The following is a 23,865-nucleotide window of genomic DNA, read 5'->3' on the forward strand; positions in this document are numbered from 1 at the left end:
GGTAGTCACCTGCATTCTATTCCCAGTTTTTCGTTCCCGCTGTCAATGGAAAACAAAATTAATAGAGAAGAAGACATGGTCGGTATGACGAAAGGGGTATAAGACAAGGACAGCAGGAACAAACGCCCATAGAGGCAAGTGCTTGCCGAACATGACTCTGCCTTCAGTGCGGCACCTGCCTTTGTTCTTGTCTGTACTTTCCATGTGCCTTGACTGAGGGGCAAGAGGCAAGTAGACAGTCTTCCGAGTTCCAGGTAAACGTTCCCTGTTTTATTTTTTATTTTTATTTTTACTTTCCCTTTTTCTGTTCTACTTCATGGATACTCCAGCTGAGCCTCACTAAAAACCAACAACCTCGCATGACGGAGGAGGGAGAAAAAGCCATTACTTCGTGGAACCGGTCATGAAGGTCTCACGTCTGTTGTCAACAATACATCTCACATCACTGACTTTTTTTTATTTCCCGCATTGTTCCTCTTTTCCTTTCCCCCGCGTGCATCGGGACTGGAGGGCTTCCGAAACACTTTCAGTACCTTTTGACTTCTCCTCCGCTTCCCTTTCTTGTCGGCGTCCTGCAACGTTCCTCTTACCCACCTCACCCTGCGGCTGCCGCCATCGTCCACCAACCAACCCACCTAGTTGGTTTGTTGGCTACCCTGTTCGGCTGAAATGCGCTTTTTTTCTTCTTCTTTTTTTTTTAAATTCCCTCGCCAGTCGCTTCGTCATGACATCCCCATGCCCAATCTGGTGGATGCCATAGTCCTTGACCTCGAGGCTTGCCGGCATAATACAGCAATCCCACACCTCATATCGCCCATCTCATAACACCATGCTTGTGTTGCGCTAGTTGGGTGTCCACAATCATCATTTGACCAGCGCATACATGCTCCAAAACGTCTATCCCAATCCAAATGTCAATCCCGTTCCCACTGCCCACACGACACGCGCACGCGAGGCGAGGGACGATCTTGCCAATGTCTCATTTGCATCCTTCATGATGAGCGAGGGGATAATGGGGACGCCCCAACCGGCCTATCGGCATGTCACCGTGCTTTTGACGACACGAATCTCGGGGTGACCGCCTTGGGGTCATCACACGCGCTCCGTTGTTCTTGCTGCACTGTTCCTGCCACTTTTCCTGGAACAGCTCCAGAGGCCCTTCTTCATCTCGTCCACAACTCCGTCCACTGCCACCTCCACCTACAACAGGCAGCGAGTAATAAGGGCGACCTCTGGGTTCAACGGTCTCAAACGAGCACGCCGCCAAAAAAAAAAAAAATTACGCCGTTCTGATACGCGTGATCATGCTTGAGAATGGCCCTAGACTGTCGTCTTATTGCGGGCGGGAAGCTTCTTCGCATTGAATTTTGCGGGAATATCCGTTGTCTAGTTGCTCCGAACTGTAAGAACCCAATTGAGGCCTTGCCATGTTGGCACATTGCACCGACATTTGCAGCTTTCCATCACGGTCATGGCATATACCAAACAAAAGCAAACCCATTTTCTGTGCGCAATGACGCCAGCACCGATTTAGATCAGATGTGGTTATCATCTGAATGCATGTCTTATCTGAATATCCACTCGGAGCACCTAACCCACCATCCTAGATCTGCTGCTGCACCTGGAATATTTCACCACTCGGAGGTAGCGTCGGTCACTGTATCATTCATAGTGGCTGCAGGCTCGTCGCATGTTTCTAGTTGCGACCCGTTACTGGAACACCTAGGCTCGACAAATAACACCAATATAGGAATACTTGCCGACCAATCCTCTACTATCGCGCGATTCAGCCTTGTCTGCCCAGTCGTTTTGCAACACAACGCATTACACCACGGCATACGCCGGAATAGATGTTATTTAGACGTGGTCTTGCGCGGCGCCACGGGAGCAAGCAGGGACCCCATCAAGTACCGGAGCATAGTTAGCTGCCGAAAAGATGAAATGAACTGGTCCCTGCCAGTTCATTCCGGCTTGACCTCCGGCGAGGCATAATCCCTTCACCAGCCTCTTTGCCTCACGCCGGTGTGCCTGCATAGTGATGAATGGTGGGGCAGTCTCCTCTCCCCTTGTTTTTCTCCGACGACATGCACGGGATTCCATGACGATGGTCAGCCTGTGGAAAGGGTCTCCCAGAAGGCCAACTCTGCGACCGAGATGAGGAGACTTTTGTGGGGGAGAGTCATTGACAGATTTGCCGTCTGCAGGACCGACTAGCCAGTGTTGCATGCCGCTGCGTCGAGACGTAATCATCACGCAGGTTGGGGCCTATGTTAGTCACGAGATGGCAGATGGGCACAGAAGCATGCTTGTTGCATATCCCGCACGGAGAACGCGGTTAGTCGAAAATCTAAAGGATGAGAATTGATGGAAGTGACGACTAACGCAGCTGCATCTCTATCCTGCAGGCACAGCAGCACCCACTTGGGAATTGTTATGCGGACATTGGGTTCTTCATATGTACCAGTCCACGCATTCCACACGCAGGTATGAAGGAAAGCCTTTGGACTGCATCGGAGCGAGCTGTAGCAAGGACGTAAGCGACCTGCTTGGTTGGCAATCATGTGGGCTGATTCATGCCTCCGCTTGCATTGTGATTTCAGTCACAAGCATAAATGATTTCTCTCTCACTGGCGCAAATGTCCATTGATAGGGTTGGTTTAGAGAGACTCCAAGATGCGTGCTGTTTTTCCATTCTAAAACAGCTTTAAAGCCCAAAGAGAAGCGCAACTTCGACACTAAAGGGTTGCATTTCCTTGCTTAACATCTTGACAGGACTTGCCTGATTGGGACTCGGGATGAAGTATCAGCCTGTCAGAACACTTGCAGGGCGGCACTGCACCGATCCCCGTGTTGGTCCGTAGATTGTCTCGGAGTACTCGGGGACTCGACCATTTTACAGATTAGATACCAGAAAATGAGTGTTTGCTTGACCCGGCATACCTTGCCCTCCCCTTTTTTTTTTTTTCCCTTCTTCCATTCTTCCGAGGAGATTTTCTCTCATTGTTCTTCATTCTCCACGGTGTTACGTCGCTCAAGTTTGATTCCTTTTTCCACGGGGCGAACTTTATTTCAATGAAGGCGCTTGGACCTCACTGCACATCATTCTGCGTTTGAGCATGGGTGGCACGTCGCTCAACCCCCATGAGAAGCTACAAGATGGTGGAGATGAAATTGCATTGTGATCACTCACTGCGCTCACCTACTAGTAGCTCTAGCAATTGGGGATCATCTTTCAAGGGACCACGCAAATGTTTCAGCATCCCAGGTGAAAAAGGTATAATGATAAATGACAATTGTTGTTGGCGCAGCAGGATGGTAGGACACAGACGTGAGTTGCGGACTGAGTTGCAGTCGATCCATTGTTCTACCTCGTCATCTAACAAGGCAAGGCAGTGCCTGACTTTCCCCAGGTTTCATCGTGCCAAACTATCACCATCGATCTACATCCTTCAGCTGGCTTGTCAATGTCAATCAGCCCTTAATAAACAACAACCCAGCTTGTTTTTCAACAATGGCTTGTCGATGGATTGGGATTGCAACTCCCTGGGAAATAGAACTCTGCAGGCCATCCTAGAATTGCGAGGTGAAGATCCACAGACAATTGCAGGCAAGCCTGGCAAACAGTCCCAACGTCCTGACTAGAACGCCGCGTGGTTCACAGATCAGACAACCATGCCGATTACCTAAACCTTTTAGCGTGCCGGTGTAACGGCCAAGCTACCGCGAATACGCTCCGAGGAGTCCTTCTCGCGAGAACAGGAGGCGGCCCCACGCTCACGGCCCTCTCTGCAAGGCTGCGTCTCAATTGTCATCCTCACTCGTCTGAGCCCCCAACCGAGGCGAATGGGAAATGCCCCGAAACACTCGGACAACAGAGCGTGGCGTGGCCGTCAGACAAAGCGACAAAACTTTCGCAAATTAATTGAACACTGCGGCAAAGGTCCATAGCCGCGCTGCCTGCAACTCAATAATAGATGTTGGCGCTTGCGCGTCTCATGTTGAGTGCAATGGGTGGCGCCTCAGCGATCGCAATGAGTTGACAGACGCAGGGCCAACCTGGAGATATAGCAATACAAGTTAAGATTGGAGTCGGTTGGGGTTAAGGCAGGTCCCGCCTGGGATCCATCGGCATCACCTAGCTTGACAATGCCACAATGGTTAGAGACGAGGGCCAGGCTGGCATTGGTTCAAGCAACAACCATGGTGCGCCCGCCATAGCACGGGAGTTCTATACCATCAGAATGACTCAATAAACAACAAGGGCGTAGCCGCGAGGTGCAGTCTTCGTAGACTCTTTGGTCCTAGAATCGCATAAGCTGCCCTTTCTCGGCCCCGGCGGCATCGACGTCGACGCAATAGGCTGACGTTGAGCTGGGGAACACCGAGATACTGGGAGATTGCCTGTTCTGGTTGAAAGCTGTCTGTCGGGTACCTGGAATCTGACAGGCACACAAACAGCGAAGGACCTTGAGTGATTTGGCGCTCGCAGCCTTGGCTCGTTGTTTACGGGCAAGCACAGCGTTTGTGCACATATACGCTCGCTCGTGTCATGGTCTCTAGAAAGGGCCTGTCGTATCGTTCCAGCACTGTCTCAGGAACATCCTGGCTGAGATGGAGGCCGAAGGGGCCGGGTCGTGAGGCGCTGCACAGCTTACTACTGCCTTTGCCATGCTAGCTTACAACAAACGTAGGGTAGTGCCTTGGCGTCTAGGCGGGATATGACATGGAAAAGATTTGTGGAAGTATCCGCGGGCTTCGAAACGGCCACCGATAAGCCCTGGACCTGACCCGACTAGAGATTCTTGGACGAAATAGAGTGCCATAACACATATTCTCGTCTCGTGTTCCTGAACCGTTCTTGCTGAGAGCTCGCTTGAACAGGCCCCGCGACCATCAAACATGAGCATGCCATCCAAGGTATGCCAACCAACGCCTTAACAGTGCTTCCAGAAGGCTTCCATTAGTAGCCCAGAATAGCAAGAGATGGGGAAAAGGGTGAAAAAAAAAAAAAAAAAAACATTGTTATTTAGGTGATCCTTGATCCAAAGGACCCCCCGGGCCCCAGTCAGCTGATGCAGATCACTCCGCAGACGGCACTCTGGCTCGGGACTCCCGTGGTTGTTTTATTTTCTTCTCAAATATCAGAAGCTTTTTTTTTTTCTTTTTTTTTCTTTGTCGACTGTGGGAAAGCGAGGCGAGAAAGGAATCCCAGCTTCACTTTCATCTGTCATCCCCTCTCCCCTCCCCCCACTTGAACAAACATAGTACATTATTCTCCTCTTTTTACTCGGCCAACGCCCTCTAACACCCACATTGACGGCAGAAAGCGGTAGGCGGACAGCGTTTGAGGACAGTGGAGTTGGTGACGTGCGGCTGGGAACCCTCTTTGGGGGCGACCGAGGATCCCGTCGGGGAAGAATCCACTGCGTCTCACAGCGCAACGCCGTTATCTGCTACCTTAACTCCTTCTGTTCCTGGGCGCAACACTGGTATACTATACGGGTTGTGGGCACAAATGAGCTCCTTCCCCTCTCTCCCCAAAGTAGGGCAGCGCTAGTGCGCGCTACTCATGTCTGTGTCGTATTTCCCCTTGCCCATCTCGTTATGCTGGGCTGTATCCGTATTTTACGGATACCAACCATTCAAGCAAGCACCCAATGATGGCAGCGCTGAGGGCGAGATATTGGGGGTTGAATGGAGTCTACTCTCAGCTCCCGGTACCCTAACCGTTGTCTTGTTTTTTTTTTTTAAAAAAAAAAAATAGAACCCCCGCCGACATGTCCATCAGGAGAAAAGAAAAGATAGGTCCACAAGAGGCTCCAAGACCCCTCCCTTTCCCACTCAAAGAAATGGAGCCGCGAATGTCTCGTGAGACCATGAATCCTGTCCGTCTTGCCCCAGCGGCGGTATAGATTAGAAAGGGCGAAAAGCATAGAAGCAATATCAAGTAGCTGACTTGGGTACACCTCTGGACAAAGTTCCTCTCCCAACCCCACGGGCACTGATTGTGGATTTTGTTTCTATTCTAGAAGCAAAGTTTCCAAGCACCCGTCGTAGCTGGTTGTTACAAGCGGGGCGTGCTACTATGGGATGAATCCAGGTTTTTTTTTTTTTTTTACCCTTCTCCTTGCTGTGTAACAATACCATGTTTATCTCTTTTAGTTCTTACTATACGTACTGTGGTAAGGTAGTACGCAAGTAAGCGGCAGTCATCTGCGTCTTGCGCCGCATCTGGCGTTTCTCACATGAGCTTCGTCGTCGACATCGGACTGGTTGAATGTGCTTTGCATATGCTTGCCTTGCATATGAACCTCATAACAGCTATGGGACCATAGTTCTTTCCCACCTCATCCAAACCTCATGTCCTAGTTAGGTAGGGATTACATTGCTATCACCCAGCCTCTTCCTTCCGGGAAAAGTAACCTCTGACTCCAGTACCTACCTACCTACTCCGTGGAAGGAAGGGAGCCCTGGATGGCGCCTCCTCGTCTTCTGATACCTCCCAGTTTGTATTACATTCAGAACGAACATCCTTGGTAATGTCGCCAATAAACTGTTGCACTACCAAGCAGACAATATACCAAATTTAGTTGACCCTTCTTTCTCGTTTTGAGTCCTTTTCGCCTCTGCGACTACACGATGGATCCGAATCATGGATAGTGTCGATCCCTCGCCTCGTCTGGCGTTGTCGCATCTAAGCTCGTCTCGCAGAAGCCGTGACCTCTCTTTAGCTGTCGTCGCGTCATCTTCATCAATATTTGCCCGTTCAAGGCATGATGGCATGAATGAGAACGGTCCACAGATCCCCCCTTCGAAGCCATGCTCCAAACTCTCATTTCAATCTGATATGGCTACCAGACCCCGGCCGAAAATGGCCTCTGAACGCGCCGGACCAAGAAGCCCGCTGCCCGCGCACCCCCTCCCGACTTCAAAACATTGACGCTTTGCTCACAGGCGTCATAAGAAAATATGACAGGCTTCGTGGATTATTGTGTGCAACCCTGGTGGTGGTGGCGCGCGAGCGCACACACTGCGCACGTTCGACGGGCCCTCCTGAGCACCTCCAGGGACGGGCATCCCTCGTGGTGGAGATTGATTGTAATACAGGAACCGTACGATTTGGCCCCAGAGTTAGTCAAGCCTCAAACGCCGGCTTCTTCTCTGCGGATGCCAGTGGGTGCTCGGGGACCACTGCAAACAAATTACACTCTGTCCGTACGGGAACCAGCCGCAAACAGTCAAGCTACTTCTGGCGTCTTCTCTAGACCCAGATGCAGGGCCCCATTGCCAGAAACAACCTGTCATCGCTGCCTTCCATGACGCCCAAAGTGTCTCTATTTTCCGATTTATCTCTTCCGACTGGACTGTGTGCTGCGAACTGCGCGCTTAGCCTCTGTGCCGAACGGGCCGGCCTGGTCCGCGGAGGTCCGGCCCAAATAGACCCGCACGCCGCCTTCCGGACGCCGAGTCGCAATCCCACGATAACCTCACGTCACCACTCCAACCTCCCACAACCCGTTTGGCTACCCTACCTCGCGGCCGCTCCCGCCACCAATGCTGACATTCATAGGCTGCACACCCACCACAAGGGCAGGTAAGACAGTTTTTGGCAAGTCTGCCCACCGGATAATTCGACAACGTCTCACCAAATCGCCACCCCGCGTCGAATTTCTCATAGGCTGGATCTCTTACTCTGGCATCGTGTATCACAGCCACGAGGTACATTTCTCCGCCACAACTTCTCTTTCCTGCAGCACGAGTGCCCGAATTGGGTATTCCATGCCAGGGTTTCCGACCTTAACAGACAGAGATCGGTACTCGGCTCGTACCATTCACACCCTACCTAAGCCAGGCCCTGTGCCCCCTACCCCCTCTTCGGCGTTGCTTCGTTGGCAGCCCAACCTTTGGCCTCGGGGGTTTGCGATGTGTCACATTCCGTCTTCGTTCGCAATGAAGAAACAACTGCAAACTTATCCATGAGGGAAGACAGCGGTGGGTTGCTGCATCTGTCAGACTGAGTGGGTATCGAAGACATGTTGCGACGCTGGTCAGTCTTAGGATGTGCAGCCGTCCTAATGCGGTTGTCAAAGGAGATTCCACTTCGCCTGGTCGCCCTCTCGTACGTGTGTTTTCGCTGGCCAAGGTGTGGCCTCTGCGGCGCGCCGACCGTTTGCAGCGAGGCAGCCAGGCTGAATCTCCGGCGAATTTATCCCGTCTGCCTTGTACATCTACAGAAACGTGCTTTGCTGCGCCATTCACACGCCGCCAATTCACCGATAACGTTCCTCCCAACCCTGTCTCACAATCCTCCGCACTTACTGCTTTCTTTACCTCGTGCAGCTTGCAGGTGTACACTGGCGTCACGAGATCTCTTGTGCTGATTACGCCAATTTACCGCATTTTTGGTAGTACTATTGCCTAGGAAGTGACCCCTTTTCTTACCGTTCCGCCTGTCAACGGCTTGGAGAGAGTTTCAGCGCAGGCCTGATCGGTGAGGCGGACGAAGTGCGTACTCTCACCGAATCACGCGTTACTTTCGTCTGCTTGTGCGACCTGAGCTGTCAGCTCATACTACCGGCCCTTGGCGGGCAGTCCGCATAGCCCCCGCGTCTCGTGTTGACGAAATGACTGCGAATAGTTAAGAGACAATATACTCCGTGGTAGACGTGTTAGGTCACCTGAGGGCAATCGTCACCGCCTAGATGGCCCCCAGACAGAGCGCAAGTCGAATCTGAATCACGGGCACTCTCATCGGCTGCTGCGATACGGCAACATCACACCCTGCCGTCGCATGTCAGCAAGCACGGCGATGGCCCCCATGGGCTCCTTTGTGAGTTGTCATATACGACTCTGTGTTTCCAAGAAGGACGGGTAACATTTCATGGCGGACAGCAAGGCTGGAAAGGTCGGGGCCGACACTGCAGCCGTCCCTGTTCATCGAAAGCAGTCGCCTTTTTTCGGCGGGCGGCAGCACATGGTGCCTACCGCGTGTTGGTACCGTACCCCCCTGGTATCAGTACCTTGCAAGACAGTCGGCTGCCATTGATAGAGAAGTGCTCCGGAAAAGAGGCCATGTGCTGAGGTCTGCCACGTCACTCCAGATGAGATTTGACCCATCGCTTCTTTTGCGCCTGCCTGCATTGTAACTTAACCCGCTCTCCAAGTTGGACATGGTGGCTTCGAATGATTCTTTTTTGAGACGAGTCGAATATGATACTGCTCTGACGGGAGCAAGGAGGAACATCGTTCGTTATCGCCTTTGAGCTGTTGAATCACACCCCAGGCCAGGGCTCGATCGTAGCATGGCTGCGATTGCCCACAGGATGTCATAGCATGACCCCCAATGGCTGTGGCCAACCGAAACATGCGGGGGATTGTGAGGCTGCAACTGTTGCTCTCTTGCGGCCGTTCAACTTTGCGACACCCAGCTTGGCGGACTTGTGTAATGTCCACCGGATATCGGTACACTCTGGCGTAGTTTTCCTTCCCTTGTAGAGGCTGTGTACATCTCGGAGCGGGAATCGCGAGGTAGTCTCGATCGACACCGACCGCCTGGGTGCTGGTGACCCCTATCTCCTTTGGGGGAGGCCAATTCCCTATCATTGGAAATCCCGCCCCCCAGCCACCTCGCGGGCAACATTACCCCTGGCGATGCCATTTCCCACGCGAGGGGTGTCTTAGGTAGAGCAAGAGATTCGGGCAAGATGGGTCCCGCCTCGGTCTCCTTACTGCGATACGCGTCCCATCAGAGGCGGATAAAGCAAGATGCAATGCATTCCTCCTCGTTGATGCAGAGCCTCATGCGCATCGACGTAACATCGAGCGGTACAGTTCTCTGCTTCTTCAACGGGACCACGCGCAGTGGCGCGTAGGAGAAGCTGGACCGCTTACAATGGGTAAACATGACACTAACGAAAAGGCGCATACATCCGCTGGGCAACGAAGACGATAATAGTAACGATGGCAATCCTTTTAGGCAACTCTCGAAGGCGACGACGCATACTGAACTGGAGCGAGACAGTAGTGAGAATGGCTGGTTCCAGGGAGTCTGATGGAGGGCAGAGGTCGTACAGGGGTTCGCGAACAAGGGGCCCAGCAGTAACCTGCGGGCTGGTCCTTCTCTAGTGACAGGCCCTAGTGCTTTCGTCAGACTTTGGCCTTGGTTACACAGGGAAAAAGTGTCAAGTCAGGGGGATGGGGGGAGTGCCCTGAGCCTGTTGTCTAGCAGGGCTTGGGAGGTGGCCTGTTTTTCCCTTTTGGCGCGTGGCCGCGGCAAAGGAGACCAGGCAACAAGTGATAATTGACTATAGGCATCGTTTCTTGCTCCCAAGATGAGTCAGGTGAGGCGACGCGTTGGACGAGCAGGTGGTAGACGATATGTCGGTGAGAGGTTACACCTGACTGCTCACCTTGGCCTGCTGGTAATAGCAATTGCTGTTGGGCAGGGGCCAGGGAAGGACATGGGGCCCTCGTCATTCGGCACAAGGGTGGACTGTCCGCGCCCGTCTGCCCGTCCGCACCGCTGCGCCGGTCCCCACGTCGGTCAGCTTGCTCCTATGGTCCACGGATAGCCCGGCGTCTCGAACGGGGGATTCGAGCCTGAAGGGGGGCCGGGATCTGCGTGGGAATAGGACGGCGATATGGCGGAGGGATCGGCGACAACCCCAAGAATGAGCATGTTGGTGTGTAACGTGCGGGGTCCCTTTGTATGTGTCGGAACCGGCTTGATGCGTTGATCCTGCGGGTTGCCGTTAGAGGCTGGCTGGGGATATGGATGAGGGTGTGGAACGCTTGCTTTTTGTCTTCGATGCTGAGAAAGGATGGAGCTGCTGGCCGAGGTAGCCACTTCGGTTAAGCAAAGGTTGAGACCTAACTTTCATGAATATGGTAGGGAAAACCGGTGCAAGTCAGAACAAGGTAGACATCAGGTATAGACAAGCATGTAGATGATGCGGAGGATGTATTTCAAAGTCACTCTCCTTTCAAGGGGCTGCGATATTACCCTTTTGGGACTGAAGCGGTGGATTAGATATTGCCTCGTTTGGAATGGGCGATTTTGCTATCACAGATATCGAAAGACACTTGCTTACTGGGATGTAGGGTGTTTGTTGAAGAAGTTGATATACTGCAGGTCCAACCTCAGCCCCTGGGGTGTGTGCGTATGTGTTTGTGTATGTATGTGAGACAGGCTACTTTTTTTTTTCGCATTTGTGATGCCAGCTTGTTACTCTTTTCTTATTCTCGGTCATACTTTTCCAGACATGGCCACTTTGTATATCATATGCCCGTTGGTTTGTACAAAAGTGATAAGCAAGAAGCAGGCTCGGACTGTCCGAGCCGAACAAGTCACGCAGCCAACTACACCTCGTGGACGACGCCGACGGCCACTCAACGCTTGTGTGTTTCCCTCACCTTGTGAGATGTGAGAGTACGTGGGGCAGGCGAGGGTCAGCTTTGTTGTCCACCTACCTTGGTATGCTCAAAAGCTAAGGGGGGCCTTGTCATGTTGCGACTGGAGAATGGCATCCATGTATGTGAGACTCAGGGGAGGAATAACATTCACTGGAAGCCGCGGGGACAGAAATCGAATCAGGCGGTTAATGGCGCCATCTAAGCTGTGTCTTGTGCGTGTGCTTGTGCCAAGGGGGGGACGAGAGACGGACGGCTTTCGTTTGCGGGGAGTGGTTCATAAGCCACATGTGGGAACTTTAGATGAGGGTGGTTATCTATCTGATGGGAATTACAAAAGGGGGACGAGTTCAGGCAAGAACATTCAGCTTAGCGGTGATACGGAGAAAGAAAACTAAGTAGCTGGTGAACCAGCTAGCTAGCTGCCTGTTCAAGTGTCATCCTAGTTGAGAAGGGTAGTTCGCTTTGTATCTGGTGGATTCCGGCAGTTGAGCAGCAACGAGGAGTTTCGGGGAGTTGCTTTCAGATGACAGTAGAAGAATAAGGGCAGCAGGACACATGGTTCATTGGACCAACGAAAGACTCGTGTGCCAAAGGCTCGTGTGTCTCCCCCGGCCAATCAGACAGGGACTAGGTAGGCGGAACCGGAAGGTTTTCGGACGACCGTTGTCAAGTGTGGGTTCGTCTTGTTAGGATTGCAAAGGGGGGTTGTTGAAGCATGTAGATTGGGGGTGTAAGTAATATGGGACGGACGTATTTAGCACGGCTGGGTGTGTCTGGTGTAGGGTAGCTGGCATCCGGTTTGGGTTTCCTGGTCCGTTGATGGAGATGGAGCTTTTTGAAAACGCGCGGCGGGTGGGATATGGTGTGTTTGCTGTGGTAGGTTACGGGGTACGGTTTTGAGGAAGAACTAACTATACATGAAAAAGGACAATTGGTCTCGGGAATCTGGCGTCCGACCGCTAGGTTGTTTCCTGTAGTTGCTTCTTTGTGGGCTGTTGAGACCTTTTCCAAAAACCAGTGGGCTTTTTTTTTTTTAAGCATCAGATACGGGAGTCCGGCGGAAGAGGTTCTACACGAGATCTTTTGGTTCGGTAGTAATCCTGACCGTTGGCATATGCGCACGCGTGTCTTGGACAAAACTCAAAACGTCGGCCGTTGTCTACGTAAGTTGACGCGTTGGCACGTTTCGTTTGAGAGGGCGGAGGGGGAGACAAATTGGGGGAGATTAATGGAGTGTTATGTAAATGGAGAAACGGCGCCAACTGGGGGGGTTGATTGAGGCGGGGATCGCTCACCGAAAGGAATGTGGAGGCTTTTAACAAAGGGGTGGTCCCGGCGCTGTGGGAAGGGGGTGAGTTGAATGGGAAAAGGGTTGTGTTTGAGAAATATTGATGTTTTTTGGAAGAAAAGGCCGATGATGGTGTGGGGGTGTTTTGTGACTGGCCGTTTTGGATATCTAATAAGTTGGTGATGCGGGCGTATTGGAATAAGAACGTCTGCCAGTACTTGGCGGTAGATCAAAGCCGTTGGGTTTAGCGTCGGAGTTGCAGAGGGAGTTTTGTGAAGCTGGGTTTTGTTTTTGCTTTTTTGAAAACTATTGTTGTCTGGCACATGGAGAGGCGTTTTCCTGTCTCGTCAACCGACGTTGTTACCGCAGGGGCTCTTCCTAGGCCGTTTAACAAAAGAAAGCAGCGGCTAGTCTGGACTTTGACTTGCGTTGGCTTAACTCAGAACGGGAGGTGGTTACCATAGGTTGCGTGATCTCTGCATCAGCTGAGCTGATTGCCAGACACGACTTGGTTCAGTGTTTAATACTGCATTTGGGTTTTATACGTGGCTAACAGGTCTGGGCCGTAGTTATTTGAGCCTGTCGGATGTTGATATCGGAAGCTATGTGTCCGGCTTTCAATGGCTGTGAATCCTACTGCAACTGGTCTGAGTTTGAAGACTTCAAGAGTAGGCAAGGAGGAAATTGGTATCTGCTCAGTCATCGCTGGATGAGTCCTGCTGCTAACCTGATTGGCACGACAAGGTGAATGACTCTCCTGGATGGTTTTGGGGCTCGGTAACATCAATAATAACAAGCCTTGGGTTAAATTCACCGATACGTAGAGGAGATCTAGTGGGAGTAAGACTTAGCGACAAAGAACATGCGTCTCTGGAATGGGAGCAAGATGATTAACGAGTCCGGATCTATCGCCTTAACGTTAACTGCGTCAATATTATATGTTCTTTATTCACCATGGGGTTTGACTTTGCCTCAGTTGTCATTTAGGGGATAATGCGCGCCTCAGACGGGCTTTAAGTCTTCAGAGTCCTCTGACGTCGGAAAGTCGACGAACTGGAGTTCCTGGCAGCCCGTAGCGGTAGATGTCACAGACGCAGGTACTGATTTATAAATGCTTTTTGACCCATCAAATATGTGTATGTTGTATCAATCGGTACTTTAGCAAGTAATGACGTGGCCGTTGCTTCGTAAAGGAGTGGCTTGGTGGGTTGGCTTGTGGAAAAGAATGTTGGTCCTAATCTCATATCGGCTTTCTTGAGTTCAAAAAAGATGGCAATAACGTGTGTGTAGACCTTGCCTTCACAATAGCCAGCAAACGTGAATGTTGAAAAGTTGCACGATGGATTTGCTCACATGAACTGAGCAACAACATCTCTTCGGTTCCTACTGCCGTATCTGTTGTTCGTCTTACCATAAAAATATTCTTTTACCGTCCCATAAGCATACGTAATCAGTAAAGATAACGTGGCGTGGTTGTCACTCTTTTCTTCATTTTTCTCGTTATTCTGGACCTGGTTGGCTGATTTATCGCGCCTTTGGACGACACCTTTGGCTTGTCGCCAGTTCGGCTCGAGCTCGAGGTGTGCTTGCAGCTCATCACTGATATTAGCAGCTGCCATACCTTTAAAGTGTCTCTTAGAGGTAAATTACTCTTACACATGAACTAGACAGCGTCCATCCATGCAACAGCCACGAGACAAGTAGGTGACGGCTGTAATGGGTCCATAAGGATGTCATGTTGGCATTTGCTGTTATCAGCGGGCTGTCTGCCACATAAACAGCCATGGAGCCTGTTCAACCATGAACCCGAATGCCTCAGAAAGTATCCTAGAGCTGAGATATCGCTTGTATTCTCCAACCGAGTATTAGAAAAATGACTGTCTTGGACGTGGTACGATACGTTCGTGATAAGAAGGGAGACGACCATGGTGAAAATCGTGTTGTTGGTAGTACGGACGATTTGGTCGAGCTTGTTCTCGAGTTTTGGAGAGACTTGTCACCCTCGAGACAGACTCGAGGGTGCAATAATTCGTATTATAATGAAATTATAGATAATAGTCTCATTTTATTTGGGTTATCCAATGCAATCAGAACGACAACTGGTGTATAATATCATCAACAGGGTCTTGGTTGCTCAATTACATTTTTCGAAGAAAGTCTTCCCTGCTTCTGAGAGTTCGATGACTTATATTGCCATGTCCCAGAAATCTGGTTGTGAGCACTAGTGTAAGTGACATATTCTCTTTTGTTGTCTCTGGCACCTTGCATCGATAACATACATGAACATAGCAGTTATGGCAGTGGCATCGGAATAAACGAGAGAATCGCGGATACAACGAACAAGACACAAACATATTGGAAAGCATGTAGACATGATGGAGCTCAGCGTCTATTTTCAACAAAGTTTCACACCCACACAGCACTCTGGGCTATAGTTGTTTCTGTGAAAGTAGAGCGAGAGTAACCTAGGGTTATTTATACGTGCTTCACATTTATATCGTAAACTCAGTGTTACATTTTGGACCATTTTCAAAGTTAACATAAAAGGAAAGACTTTGAGTCCATAGCCATAACTGTGCCGAATTCGTTAAATGGCTCATTAAAGCTGCCATCGTCCCGGGTATTATCTGATCTTTGGGTCGTCTATTTCAAAGTTGTTTCCCTTTTCAATGCCCAGCCTGCCAAGCGATAATTCACATTGAGAAAATTGCAGAGAAGCGTTCAATCTTAGAGGTTGATTTTGATAGCTGATACCTCTTGTTGACAAGAGTATGGATGAGGGCGACATCGCCTGACCAAGAAGTCACCGCTACAACAGTCATAGATCCTGGGTATAAAAATATCTCGAAGCCGTCCAAGTTAGTAAAAACTCAAAAGCTCGCAGTTATACTTGATGTAACTGAAGTATGGCTCAAGTCATTCACGGAAAACACACCACACATATATGTGCAGTATGAGGTTTGCCCTGCTGAGGAATGATTAAGGGGCGTGACAACGGGACAGGCAGTGTCAATTCCAATTGAAAGATATCGATTCGAGTATCAGATGCCTATGACCTCATTAATACCGGAATAATCTTGCATAGAGTGGCCCTGTTATGCCAACTAAAGGGTCACTGGTTCCAACCCTGTGCCATGGGATTGGAGACTGTTCGGCGGGATAGGGGACATTAAGACAGTTATCAAGGGTTGCAGGGAAAAGAAAAATACGAACCCAGCAACTATGTTGCGTTGCGTCTCTCTATCCAACGTGCTTCTAGATGAGAAATGGGATAAAATAAAAAGTGGTTGAGTATGTATTGGCATACTATCTTTCAACCAGATCTCATGCTGACACAAATGTATACCAATGAGCTTGTACGGCCAGTGGCCCCTTCATTTAATGGGATGAAAGCTGTTTGATCATGTAACTATTACCCAAGTTTCCTTTGAATGTGTCCCTCTGAGGGCTGGCGGGAGACGACTCAATGTTTACGAAGTGAAGCGAATCTAACGGGCAACAAGAAAGGGTAGTGCACTGAACATAAAAGCACCTGTATCATGTAGTTTATCGAAATAGCAATGTAAGGTGTGACTCATTGCTTACAAGCTTAAAGAGTACCTACGATTGCAATTTGGTTGAAGCAACCGATCTTCAGTCTTATGAGATACCAAACCAACAGCTGGGGAATTATGTAGGTTACACAATCATCGGACATGACCATAACTTGCCACTTACGGACTTAATTCAGAACTTGACAATAACACAAGTCGGTTATGAGACTATACTAAGGGGCTGAATTGCCATGAGCATTGATGCCTTACCATCAGAGGTCCTTCCTGGGCCTGACACCAGAGACACGGATCCGAATGAATGGTTCGCAACCCGGCCGCGAGCAGGGGCGAACCAGTCTGAACTCGCGCGGCCCTTCAGCCTGTTAAAATCCGACGTGGCGGCGGCCAACAGCGGCTCAGTGGAGCGAGCGCTGGTTTTCGGCGGGGAACTACGCGTTGTTAGTTCCATCCCTCGGGTGCTGCACCCAGCATTGGTCACCCCACCATGCACCTTTTTCGCCTTCTGGGAGTTGCACCCGAAGGCTTACTGTATCCACCACCAAAGAGCCCTTGACAACTCCAGGTTGTTGCACTTTGCTACTAATTCAACTTGTGTTGGGTTAGAAAATGTACAGTCTTCCCAAAGTCGCAATCGCCACACTGTCCCAAACGGCTCGTTTACTGGGATATTCCTTTTCTATTGAATCCAGGCCGTCGAATGACTCACATATGAAATATGAACTCGTCACCGTCTCCGGTTGTTGAGACTTCCTTGACAACAAAACTCATTGGTTGTTACAGCCGGTAGGATGTACGACCTTCGTGCAGCGTGCTAGTTTCCTCGCCTTCAAAAATCCGTTGGCGAACAAAATCGCACCTAGCCAAACCAATCGAAAGCGAATCCTGACGGCCTGCACCTTTTTTCAGTCAGAAGTGATGACGTTGCCACTCGCACCAAACATATCGTACCAATGCATCGGGGGCCTAGTTTCATAAAGTCCATTTAAAGGGCATCGTACTACGTTCTCGTCCTTACGTTTCCTGGATGGGCTGTGTCTTCTTTTCTACTTTTGCCACTCCAGGCAGCTGTCCCGCTTGTCTACGTCGACGAACGTTACCCTGCAAGCTTTAGTTGATGGCTTAGACTCCTGTCATATTTGCATGGCCTCTTTCTTAGTTTCTTATTTCATGCGCAGAACTTTCAATTTTTCTATTTGATTGGTTAGGCAGGGACGATGATAGCCTGAACGCGCCTGTCTTGGTTGCCTCTTTCGTAATATCTCTCTAGACGATTGCCCCGTTCGCTGCAGTAGCCTGAATTCACCATTACAGCTGCTGCATTTTGCCTGTGGACTAAAGACTATAAATTCGCTCCAACAACCTCAATCGACTTTTTCCCTAATAACCTACGTCATTGTCACCAACAGTGCAGGATGGACTTTGGCAAAATGGACTTCACGACACTCTTCAGAAGCAACCTGTCCGCCATGGCCGAGACTATGACTGGCGGAAAGTCTTACACGAGTAGCAACAAGATGGTAGAGAGCCTCCTACCCATGCTTGGAGGCCAGTTCAACCCTGTTGTCCGCTCCGTTATGTTCCTGTACCAGATGATCGGCTCGAATCTGGGTATCGACCCAACTGTCATCCTGACCCTGGCTGGTTTCTTTTGGGCCGCAAACCGGGTCGCTCGACAACTGTACGGCGCCGGATTCCGATTTATTCAGGATAACTTCATGAGCTCTATCCATATCGCGAGTACCGACGAAATCTATGGTCATATGATGAAGTGGCTGGCACTACAGCCGCTTATGGCCAGCTCAAGATCGTTGACAGCCGAGACTATCAGCAAAACGGCATGGGAAGAGGAAGAAGAACTTGAAGCCCTACAGATGAGGACGATATCAGGAAGTGGCGATAGTGAGGTTAAGTACCTCAACTTTTCCAATCAGGAAGCCAAAGCTGTAAGTCAACACTTGGTGTTGTGTCCCAGTGTTGATATCTCACTAACATTATCTAGCCTCCAAGATATGTGCCAGCAGTTGGTGTCCATGGTTTCTGGTTTAGGGGTCGCTACTTTCGGCTCCACCGTAAACAACAGAGCGTCTTCGATGGCGCAGAGGCCTACGGAACTTTTAAAAAAGAGGAAGACCTTATAGTGTCTTGTTTCGGTCGGGATCCAGGTAAGCATCGTTTATTTATCCTATAGCGATACAAAACTTACAGAATCTTCAGAGCCCATTAAGGAACTACTTCGGTTCGTTAAGGAGTTCTACTACTCAGATCACTACGCCCGTACAACTATCAAGCGCCCTAGCCCGCAACCTTTACGCCGGTACGGCGGCCGGCATAACTGGGCTCAAGTTGCCAACCGCCCCGTCAGACCTATGCGTACTGTCGTCCTCGATCCCAAGCAGAAGAGTCAGGTTTTGGCCGATATGAACGAATACCTCCACCCGGCCACCCCTCGCTGGTACGCCAACCGTGGCATTCCGCTTCGACGAGGTTATCTCTTTTATGGACCGCCTGGAACAGGCAAGACATCTCTTTCGTTTGCTCTCGCCGGAGTCTTTGGCCTTGACATTTTTGTCATCTCACTCCTTGAACCGACCCTTACAGAGGAGGACCTCGGCAACCTCTTCAACTCATTGCCACGCCGCTGCGTTGTATTGCTCGAAGATATCGACACTGCAGGTCTGAGCCGTGGTCCGGATGAAGAAGTCGATGATGTTGTCCCTTCCCAGACCACAGAAGATAAGGACAAGGACGCTACCAAGGCGGATGGCGACAATACTACCAAAAACGAAGAACGGTCTGGCAGGAAAACAACCAAAGAGGATTGGAAGGTATCAGACCTTGCACGAGCCCTCAAGAAAGAAGCAAAAGACGATAAAAAGGGTATCTCACTGTCTGGCCTTCTTAATGCTATTGATGGCGTTGCCTCGCAAGAAGGCCGCATTCTTGTTATGACAACGAACAAGCCAGAGTCTCTTGATGAAGCCCTAATTCGACCTGGCCGTGTAGATTTGCAAGTAGGCTTTACAAATGCTACACAGGCGCAGGCGACGGAGCTCTTTCAGCGCATGTATGAAGCCGATGGTGCGGCTCCCGCTAAGCGTGTAGACGGCCACCTCGCTCCGCCCGCGAACCCTGCGCCGACTGTTGTCAAAATGAGTTCCTCTGCTTCCGCGTCTGAGTCTGGATCTTCTACTCCTTCGCGATCTTCGTTTACTCCACGAGAGGTTGTCGCCGCAGCAGTAGTGGAGGCGGAACAGAAGCACTTGTTCGACACGGAAGAGTTGGCTCGTATTGCGGACGAATTTGGCGCCCTAATCCCGAATGGGCTATTCAGCCCAGCTGAGATTCAGGGATTTTTATTGAAGCGCAAGAAGGATCCTAGGAGGGCGCTGAGGGAGACTGCTGAGTGGGTTGAAGGGATGCGTGTGCAAAAAGAAAACAAGACAAAGGTCCTCAAGGTTCAGTGAGACTGCTTTGGGGGTAATGCACCCATCGGCCTTAGGGTTGCTCTCTTAAAACTTTTCCTACATTCTTACGCAAATAATGGCTATTAATTTTCGTCTTCAAACGGGCGACAAACTCCGATTACGGGCTAGATATTGTTTGGTAGCGGAGGATGGGATATGGATTTTGGCATGATATCTTCATGATGGGAAGATGATTCGCGTCCGTACATAGTTCTAAAAACGAATAATTCATAATGAATCTTCTCAAGTTTGGTGTTTGTGGTGTATTTTATAAAGGTGATATATGTTCAATTTGCCTGACCGTTGCTGTCGATAACTTTGTCCTGGCTACCATTGCCTTGCCACCTTTCAGCCATTCTATCATTGTAAGGCTGCCGAAGGATATGCTTCTTCAATATGTGGCTCCTCTTCATGGTAAATTGGATATCCAGTCTGCTCAGGCGCCTCGTCACCATGACCATAGGTGTACGTCTCGTCGTAAACTTCACCCTCCTCGTCATATCCGTATCCCTCCCCATCATCGTACTCTTCTGCATACTCCTCTTCACCTTCGCCTTCGTCTATACCGGCACCAGGGGCGAAGTCAGGATTATCATATCCTAGACCCACGTCTTCTTCATCACCCTCGCTATCGTCCTCGTCAAGACTGTCATCACCGGCGAGAGACATCAGCTCTTCCTGAGCGCCCTGTTCCGTGCTGGGTGTTTCGGCAGCACCCAAAGCGGCTGCTGCTGCCACGCTCCTCGGCCCGTTTGCCTTAGTGACACGATATGCTGTACCTTTGCGTTTCTTTTTGGGCTCTTTGAACCGCCTACCGTAGAGTACCCGCTTCTCAGCATCGGTAAGTTGTAGATCTGGCAGAGGCACATGTACACTTGATGATCCAGGGGGTGGCGTGGTGTCGCGGACGTCAACAATGCCTGAGAAGTCCTCGTCCTTGAGCTTACGGCCAAACTGGATGGCGATCATCTTGGTCTTCATGATGCCCTTGACCTTGGCCCATGTGCCTTGGTGGAACCAGCCGCTGTTATAAATGTCAACTTCGGGCCGCTCCGGAGCCGTGGCGAATATGTTGGCAATCAATGGGTCTGTAATGTCGCATATCTGCCAAACCTTGCCGTCGGTCCAGTATGACTTGCCGTCGAAGATGTGGCTCTCGTGGTTATCACCCTGTGGCTGGCGCTGCTCCGTACGCAGACTGCGAATGGCGTGCCATGTCTCGCCGATATGGCCCGCTTGCAGCTTGCGCATATTAAAGATCATTGTCTGGTATGTCTTATATGCCGGGTCAGTGCGAGGGTCGATGCCGTACTTGATGATGGCGTCTCGCCAGGGCCCGCCGCGGAACTGATAGCCCACATAACCGACACAGCGCTTCATAACGTTGGCGTTACGGACGATGGAACCCAGCTTATTGAGAAGGGAGCGCCGTGTCCATATCGGGCGTTCTTCCATTGCTTCTTCCATCTTGGCAATGCACGTCGTAACCTCATCGTCGGTTCCATCATAGGGCATCTGTGGACCTGTCGGGATAGGATATTGATCTGCTTTCAGGAAGTAGCCGATAAGAGTGGGCAATTGGGTGTTAATGAGCTTTGTCTGTCCAGTCTGGTCGAGCTCTGAGCGAACATAGGGATTTTGTGAGTAATTGTATATGAAAGGCAGCGTCATCGGTGTCCACACGGGCGGTGGGATAATGTCCACGTTCGGTCCTTTGTCGACGCCGTCGATGAACTTGAAGTTCCTCATTTGGGTAACTGCGGCTATTAGTTGCCAATTTCTCTCACTCATGGATGAACCTCGACTTACTGTCGCCTGGCATGACCTGGTCCATGAATCTTGAAATGAAGGGGGACTTTTCCAAGCTCCAGTGGAAATCTGCCATGCCTCGAAATCGGTGAGTGTGCTTGATGACCCCAACTGCTTCCACATCGTAGTTGCCGACATTGTCTTGCAGCTTACGTCGTAAAATCTTTGGGTTATCTAATCGTGACCTGGAATAAATCTGTTCCCCTGAAACCCCTGACCTAGGGACATCAGTCATCTCGACCTCACCTTCCCAAGGCCCATCGGTCCCTCGCTTGCGCTTTCTTCCAGTCCGTTTTGGTACAGTCACCTTCAGTACCACGTTGTGGCTCGTGGCACTATGAGACATGATAGGCCTACGGAATGGACTCTCAGGATTGAGATAGAAGGGTATTGTGTTTCGTTCAGTGTCGAGAATCTGGCTTACTGTCAGTATCGGTTGAAGCTCGTGGCTGGCGAATGGTACTTCTCCACCACGCAGGGGGACCTACATTCTGAAAAGAAGAGATGCTCCCAAAAGCCTTTTCCGTCCTATCCAGATTCATAACGATCATGGGAATTTCTACGGCACCCATCGCCCTCTTTGGGATGGAATAGCGAGGTGCTGACTTGCTGTTTGAATTCCGGGCAGCTGGTAAGTCTTCCATTGTCTCATGCTCATCTTCTGGGGCATCCTCTTCGATTTCCTCGTCCTCCACATCGTCAACAAAACGCTCATCATCGGTGTCCATGGTGATAGCTGGTCTAAGGCTGTCTTTCAGCACATGAGTGGCTGGGGTGGCAGGTATCCTGTCGTTTGCAGTTGATGTTTTTGATTGGCTGTGCCTGCTTTTAAGGTAGTCTGTGACCCTGGTTTTGTGAACCTCTATCTGAATGGGGTGTGGACGCAGACCGAACGCCGTTCTTGGATTGCAGTGTGTTGAGCCCATTTATGCGTCGTTTGGCTGGAATTTTACATGCCGTTCTGAGCAACTGAGATTGTTGTTTGACGCACGGTGCGAAATGGGGCCTGAGGAAAGTACATTCACATAGCCGGTGTCCAGGGCGCCTTACTGTTCTTGCACTGTATGTCCGGCGTTGGTGAGAAGCTCTTCAGCTGACGAACGGCAAAAAAGACAGCCGTTCTGAGCTTCGCTTTCATTTCATGTCTAACTCGCATGCTCATACAGAAAATTTTTGGGGCGAATCTTAGAGGGAATGATTGGATGCAAAGCTACGACACACAGCAAGTACTTCAGATGAAGAACACCTACTTCTAGTACATATGAGAGACAGACCACAGACAAGGCACAGCGAGCACGCCGCCTATTCCGTACGGATCTTGAAGGTACTTTGTCCACAGCAAGACAGAGAGTATCAAAGGAATGGAGACTGGCGTATTCGCGTTTCAGATCGCTCAGCAGGCCAAGTCGTCCCATATTGAAGCTGTTCCCAACTAACTGGGAGATTCTTGTTTGGAGGCAGCTTGGACCCAAAGCGATGCGATGATGCCTGCCTTGTTTAGGATGAGCAGTCGAAAGCAAGGCCCCTGCAGAAGGCTGCCACGCTGCCAGGTGGGTGACTTGCAGCCCTTAAATACGGTGCTGATAACTTTCCCCACACGGAGTAATCAAGGTAAAGCGAGATGTTTGTAAAGCATTCCTCGAATACATCATGTGCTTCATTCTCATTTTCCTACCTCTTACTTTGGTTCTAACCAAGGCTCTTTTTGGTCTGCTGAGTTACTGGTATTAGGTATCTGGATCCAGAAGAATATGACAAAGAAGCCAGGTCTCTTTGTTTTCGCTCGCAATGTGCTGCCAGGGTGTGTGCTGCATGCTTGCTTCTGGAGATCGCATGTGGGGGCCAAGGGATCGCCGCATATCGCGGATAAATACTGCTGCCGACAAGAGAAATTGAGGTCCAGAGACTGGCTTCTTCTATCCACTCAGAGGCAACAAATGTTGGCAGGCAATCCAACCCGAGTCTTGAGAGAGGCTGGAGGGGTCTCTGGAGAATCTGGGATCTATCTTACCTAAGGCGAATCGAAGCCAATGATATCCGTTGTTTTGCAGGATAAGGTCCGTGCGCGGGTCACGGAGATATGCCCTGCCAGTGCCAATCAGCGAAGTGCCATCCGTCAACACCCCTTTCCCCACCCGCCTCCTTTACGCTAGTCCTGCCTTGCACCTGCTTGGCTCCCACCCACCGCTGCTCCTGCTACTGCTAGTGTACTATGTACAGACCTGCTAATAGATACGCCCTGTAATTAACTGCTGCCCAATGCTGTTTCCACCCCATTACAGGGACTACACAGTAGGTGACACCTGCAGTCGGGATCTGTCCTGGAGAGCACCTGTCC

At 50.5% G+C, this 23,865-nt stretch overlaps 3 protein-coding genes across 3 annotated transcripts; 1 reads left to right on the forward strand and 2 right to left on the reverse strand.

The window, feature by feature from the left end:
- Positions 1 to 7,864: 7,864 nt before the first annotated feature.
- On the reverse strand, positions 7,865 to 8,035 carry CTRU02_201557 (uncharacterized protein; the record flags this gene model as incomplete). The annotated part of the gene is made up of 1 exon (XM_070203879.1): positions 7,865 to 8,035. The coding sequence occupies one exon, from the start codon at positions 8,033 to 8,035 to the stop codon at positions 7,865 to 7,867; it is 171 nt and encodes a 56-aa protein (XP_070062461.1).
- Positions 8,036 to 17,666: 9,631 nt separating this feature from the next.
- Positions 17,667 to 19,718, forward strand: CTRU02_201558 (mitochondrial chaperone BCS1; the record flags this gene model as incomplete). The annotated part of the gene is made up of 4 exons (XM_070203880.1): positions 17,667 to 18,197; positions 18,254 to 18,396; positions 18,443 to 19,033; positions 19,055 to 19,718. The coding sequence occupies 4 exons, from the start codon at positions 17,667 to 17,669 to the stop codon at positions 19,716 to 19,718; spliced, it is 1,929 nt and encodes a 642-aa protein (XP_070062462.1).
- Positions 19,719 to 20,078: 360 nt separating this feature from the next.
- Positions 20,079 to 22,255, reverse strand: CTRU02_201559 (uncharacterized protein; the record flags this gene model as incomplete). The annotated part of the gene is made up of 3 exons (XM_036729025.2): positions 20,079 to 21,475; positions 21,528 to 21,942; positions 22,016 to 22,255. The coding sequence occupies 3 exons, from the start codon at positions 22,253 to 22,255 to the stop codon at positions 20,079 to 20,081; spliced, it is 2,052 nt and encodes a 683-aa protein (XP_036579176.2).
- Positions 22,256 to 23,865: the final 1,610 nt, after the last annotated feature.

Source organism: Colletotrichum truncatum, assembly GCF_014235925.2.
Source record: "Colletotrichum truncatum strain CMES1059 chromosome Unknown Contig_0001, whole genome shotgun sequence".
In the NCBI taxonomy this organism is placed as follows: domain Eukaryota; kingdom Fungi; phylum Ascomycota; class Sordariomycetes; order Glomerellales; family Glomerellaceae; genus Colletotrichum; species Colletotrichum truncatum.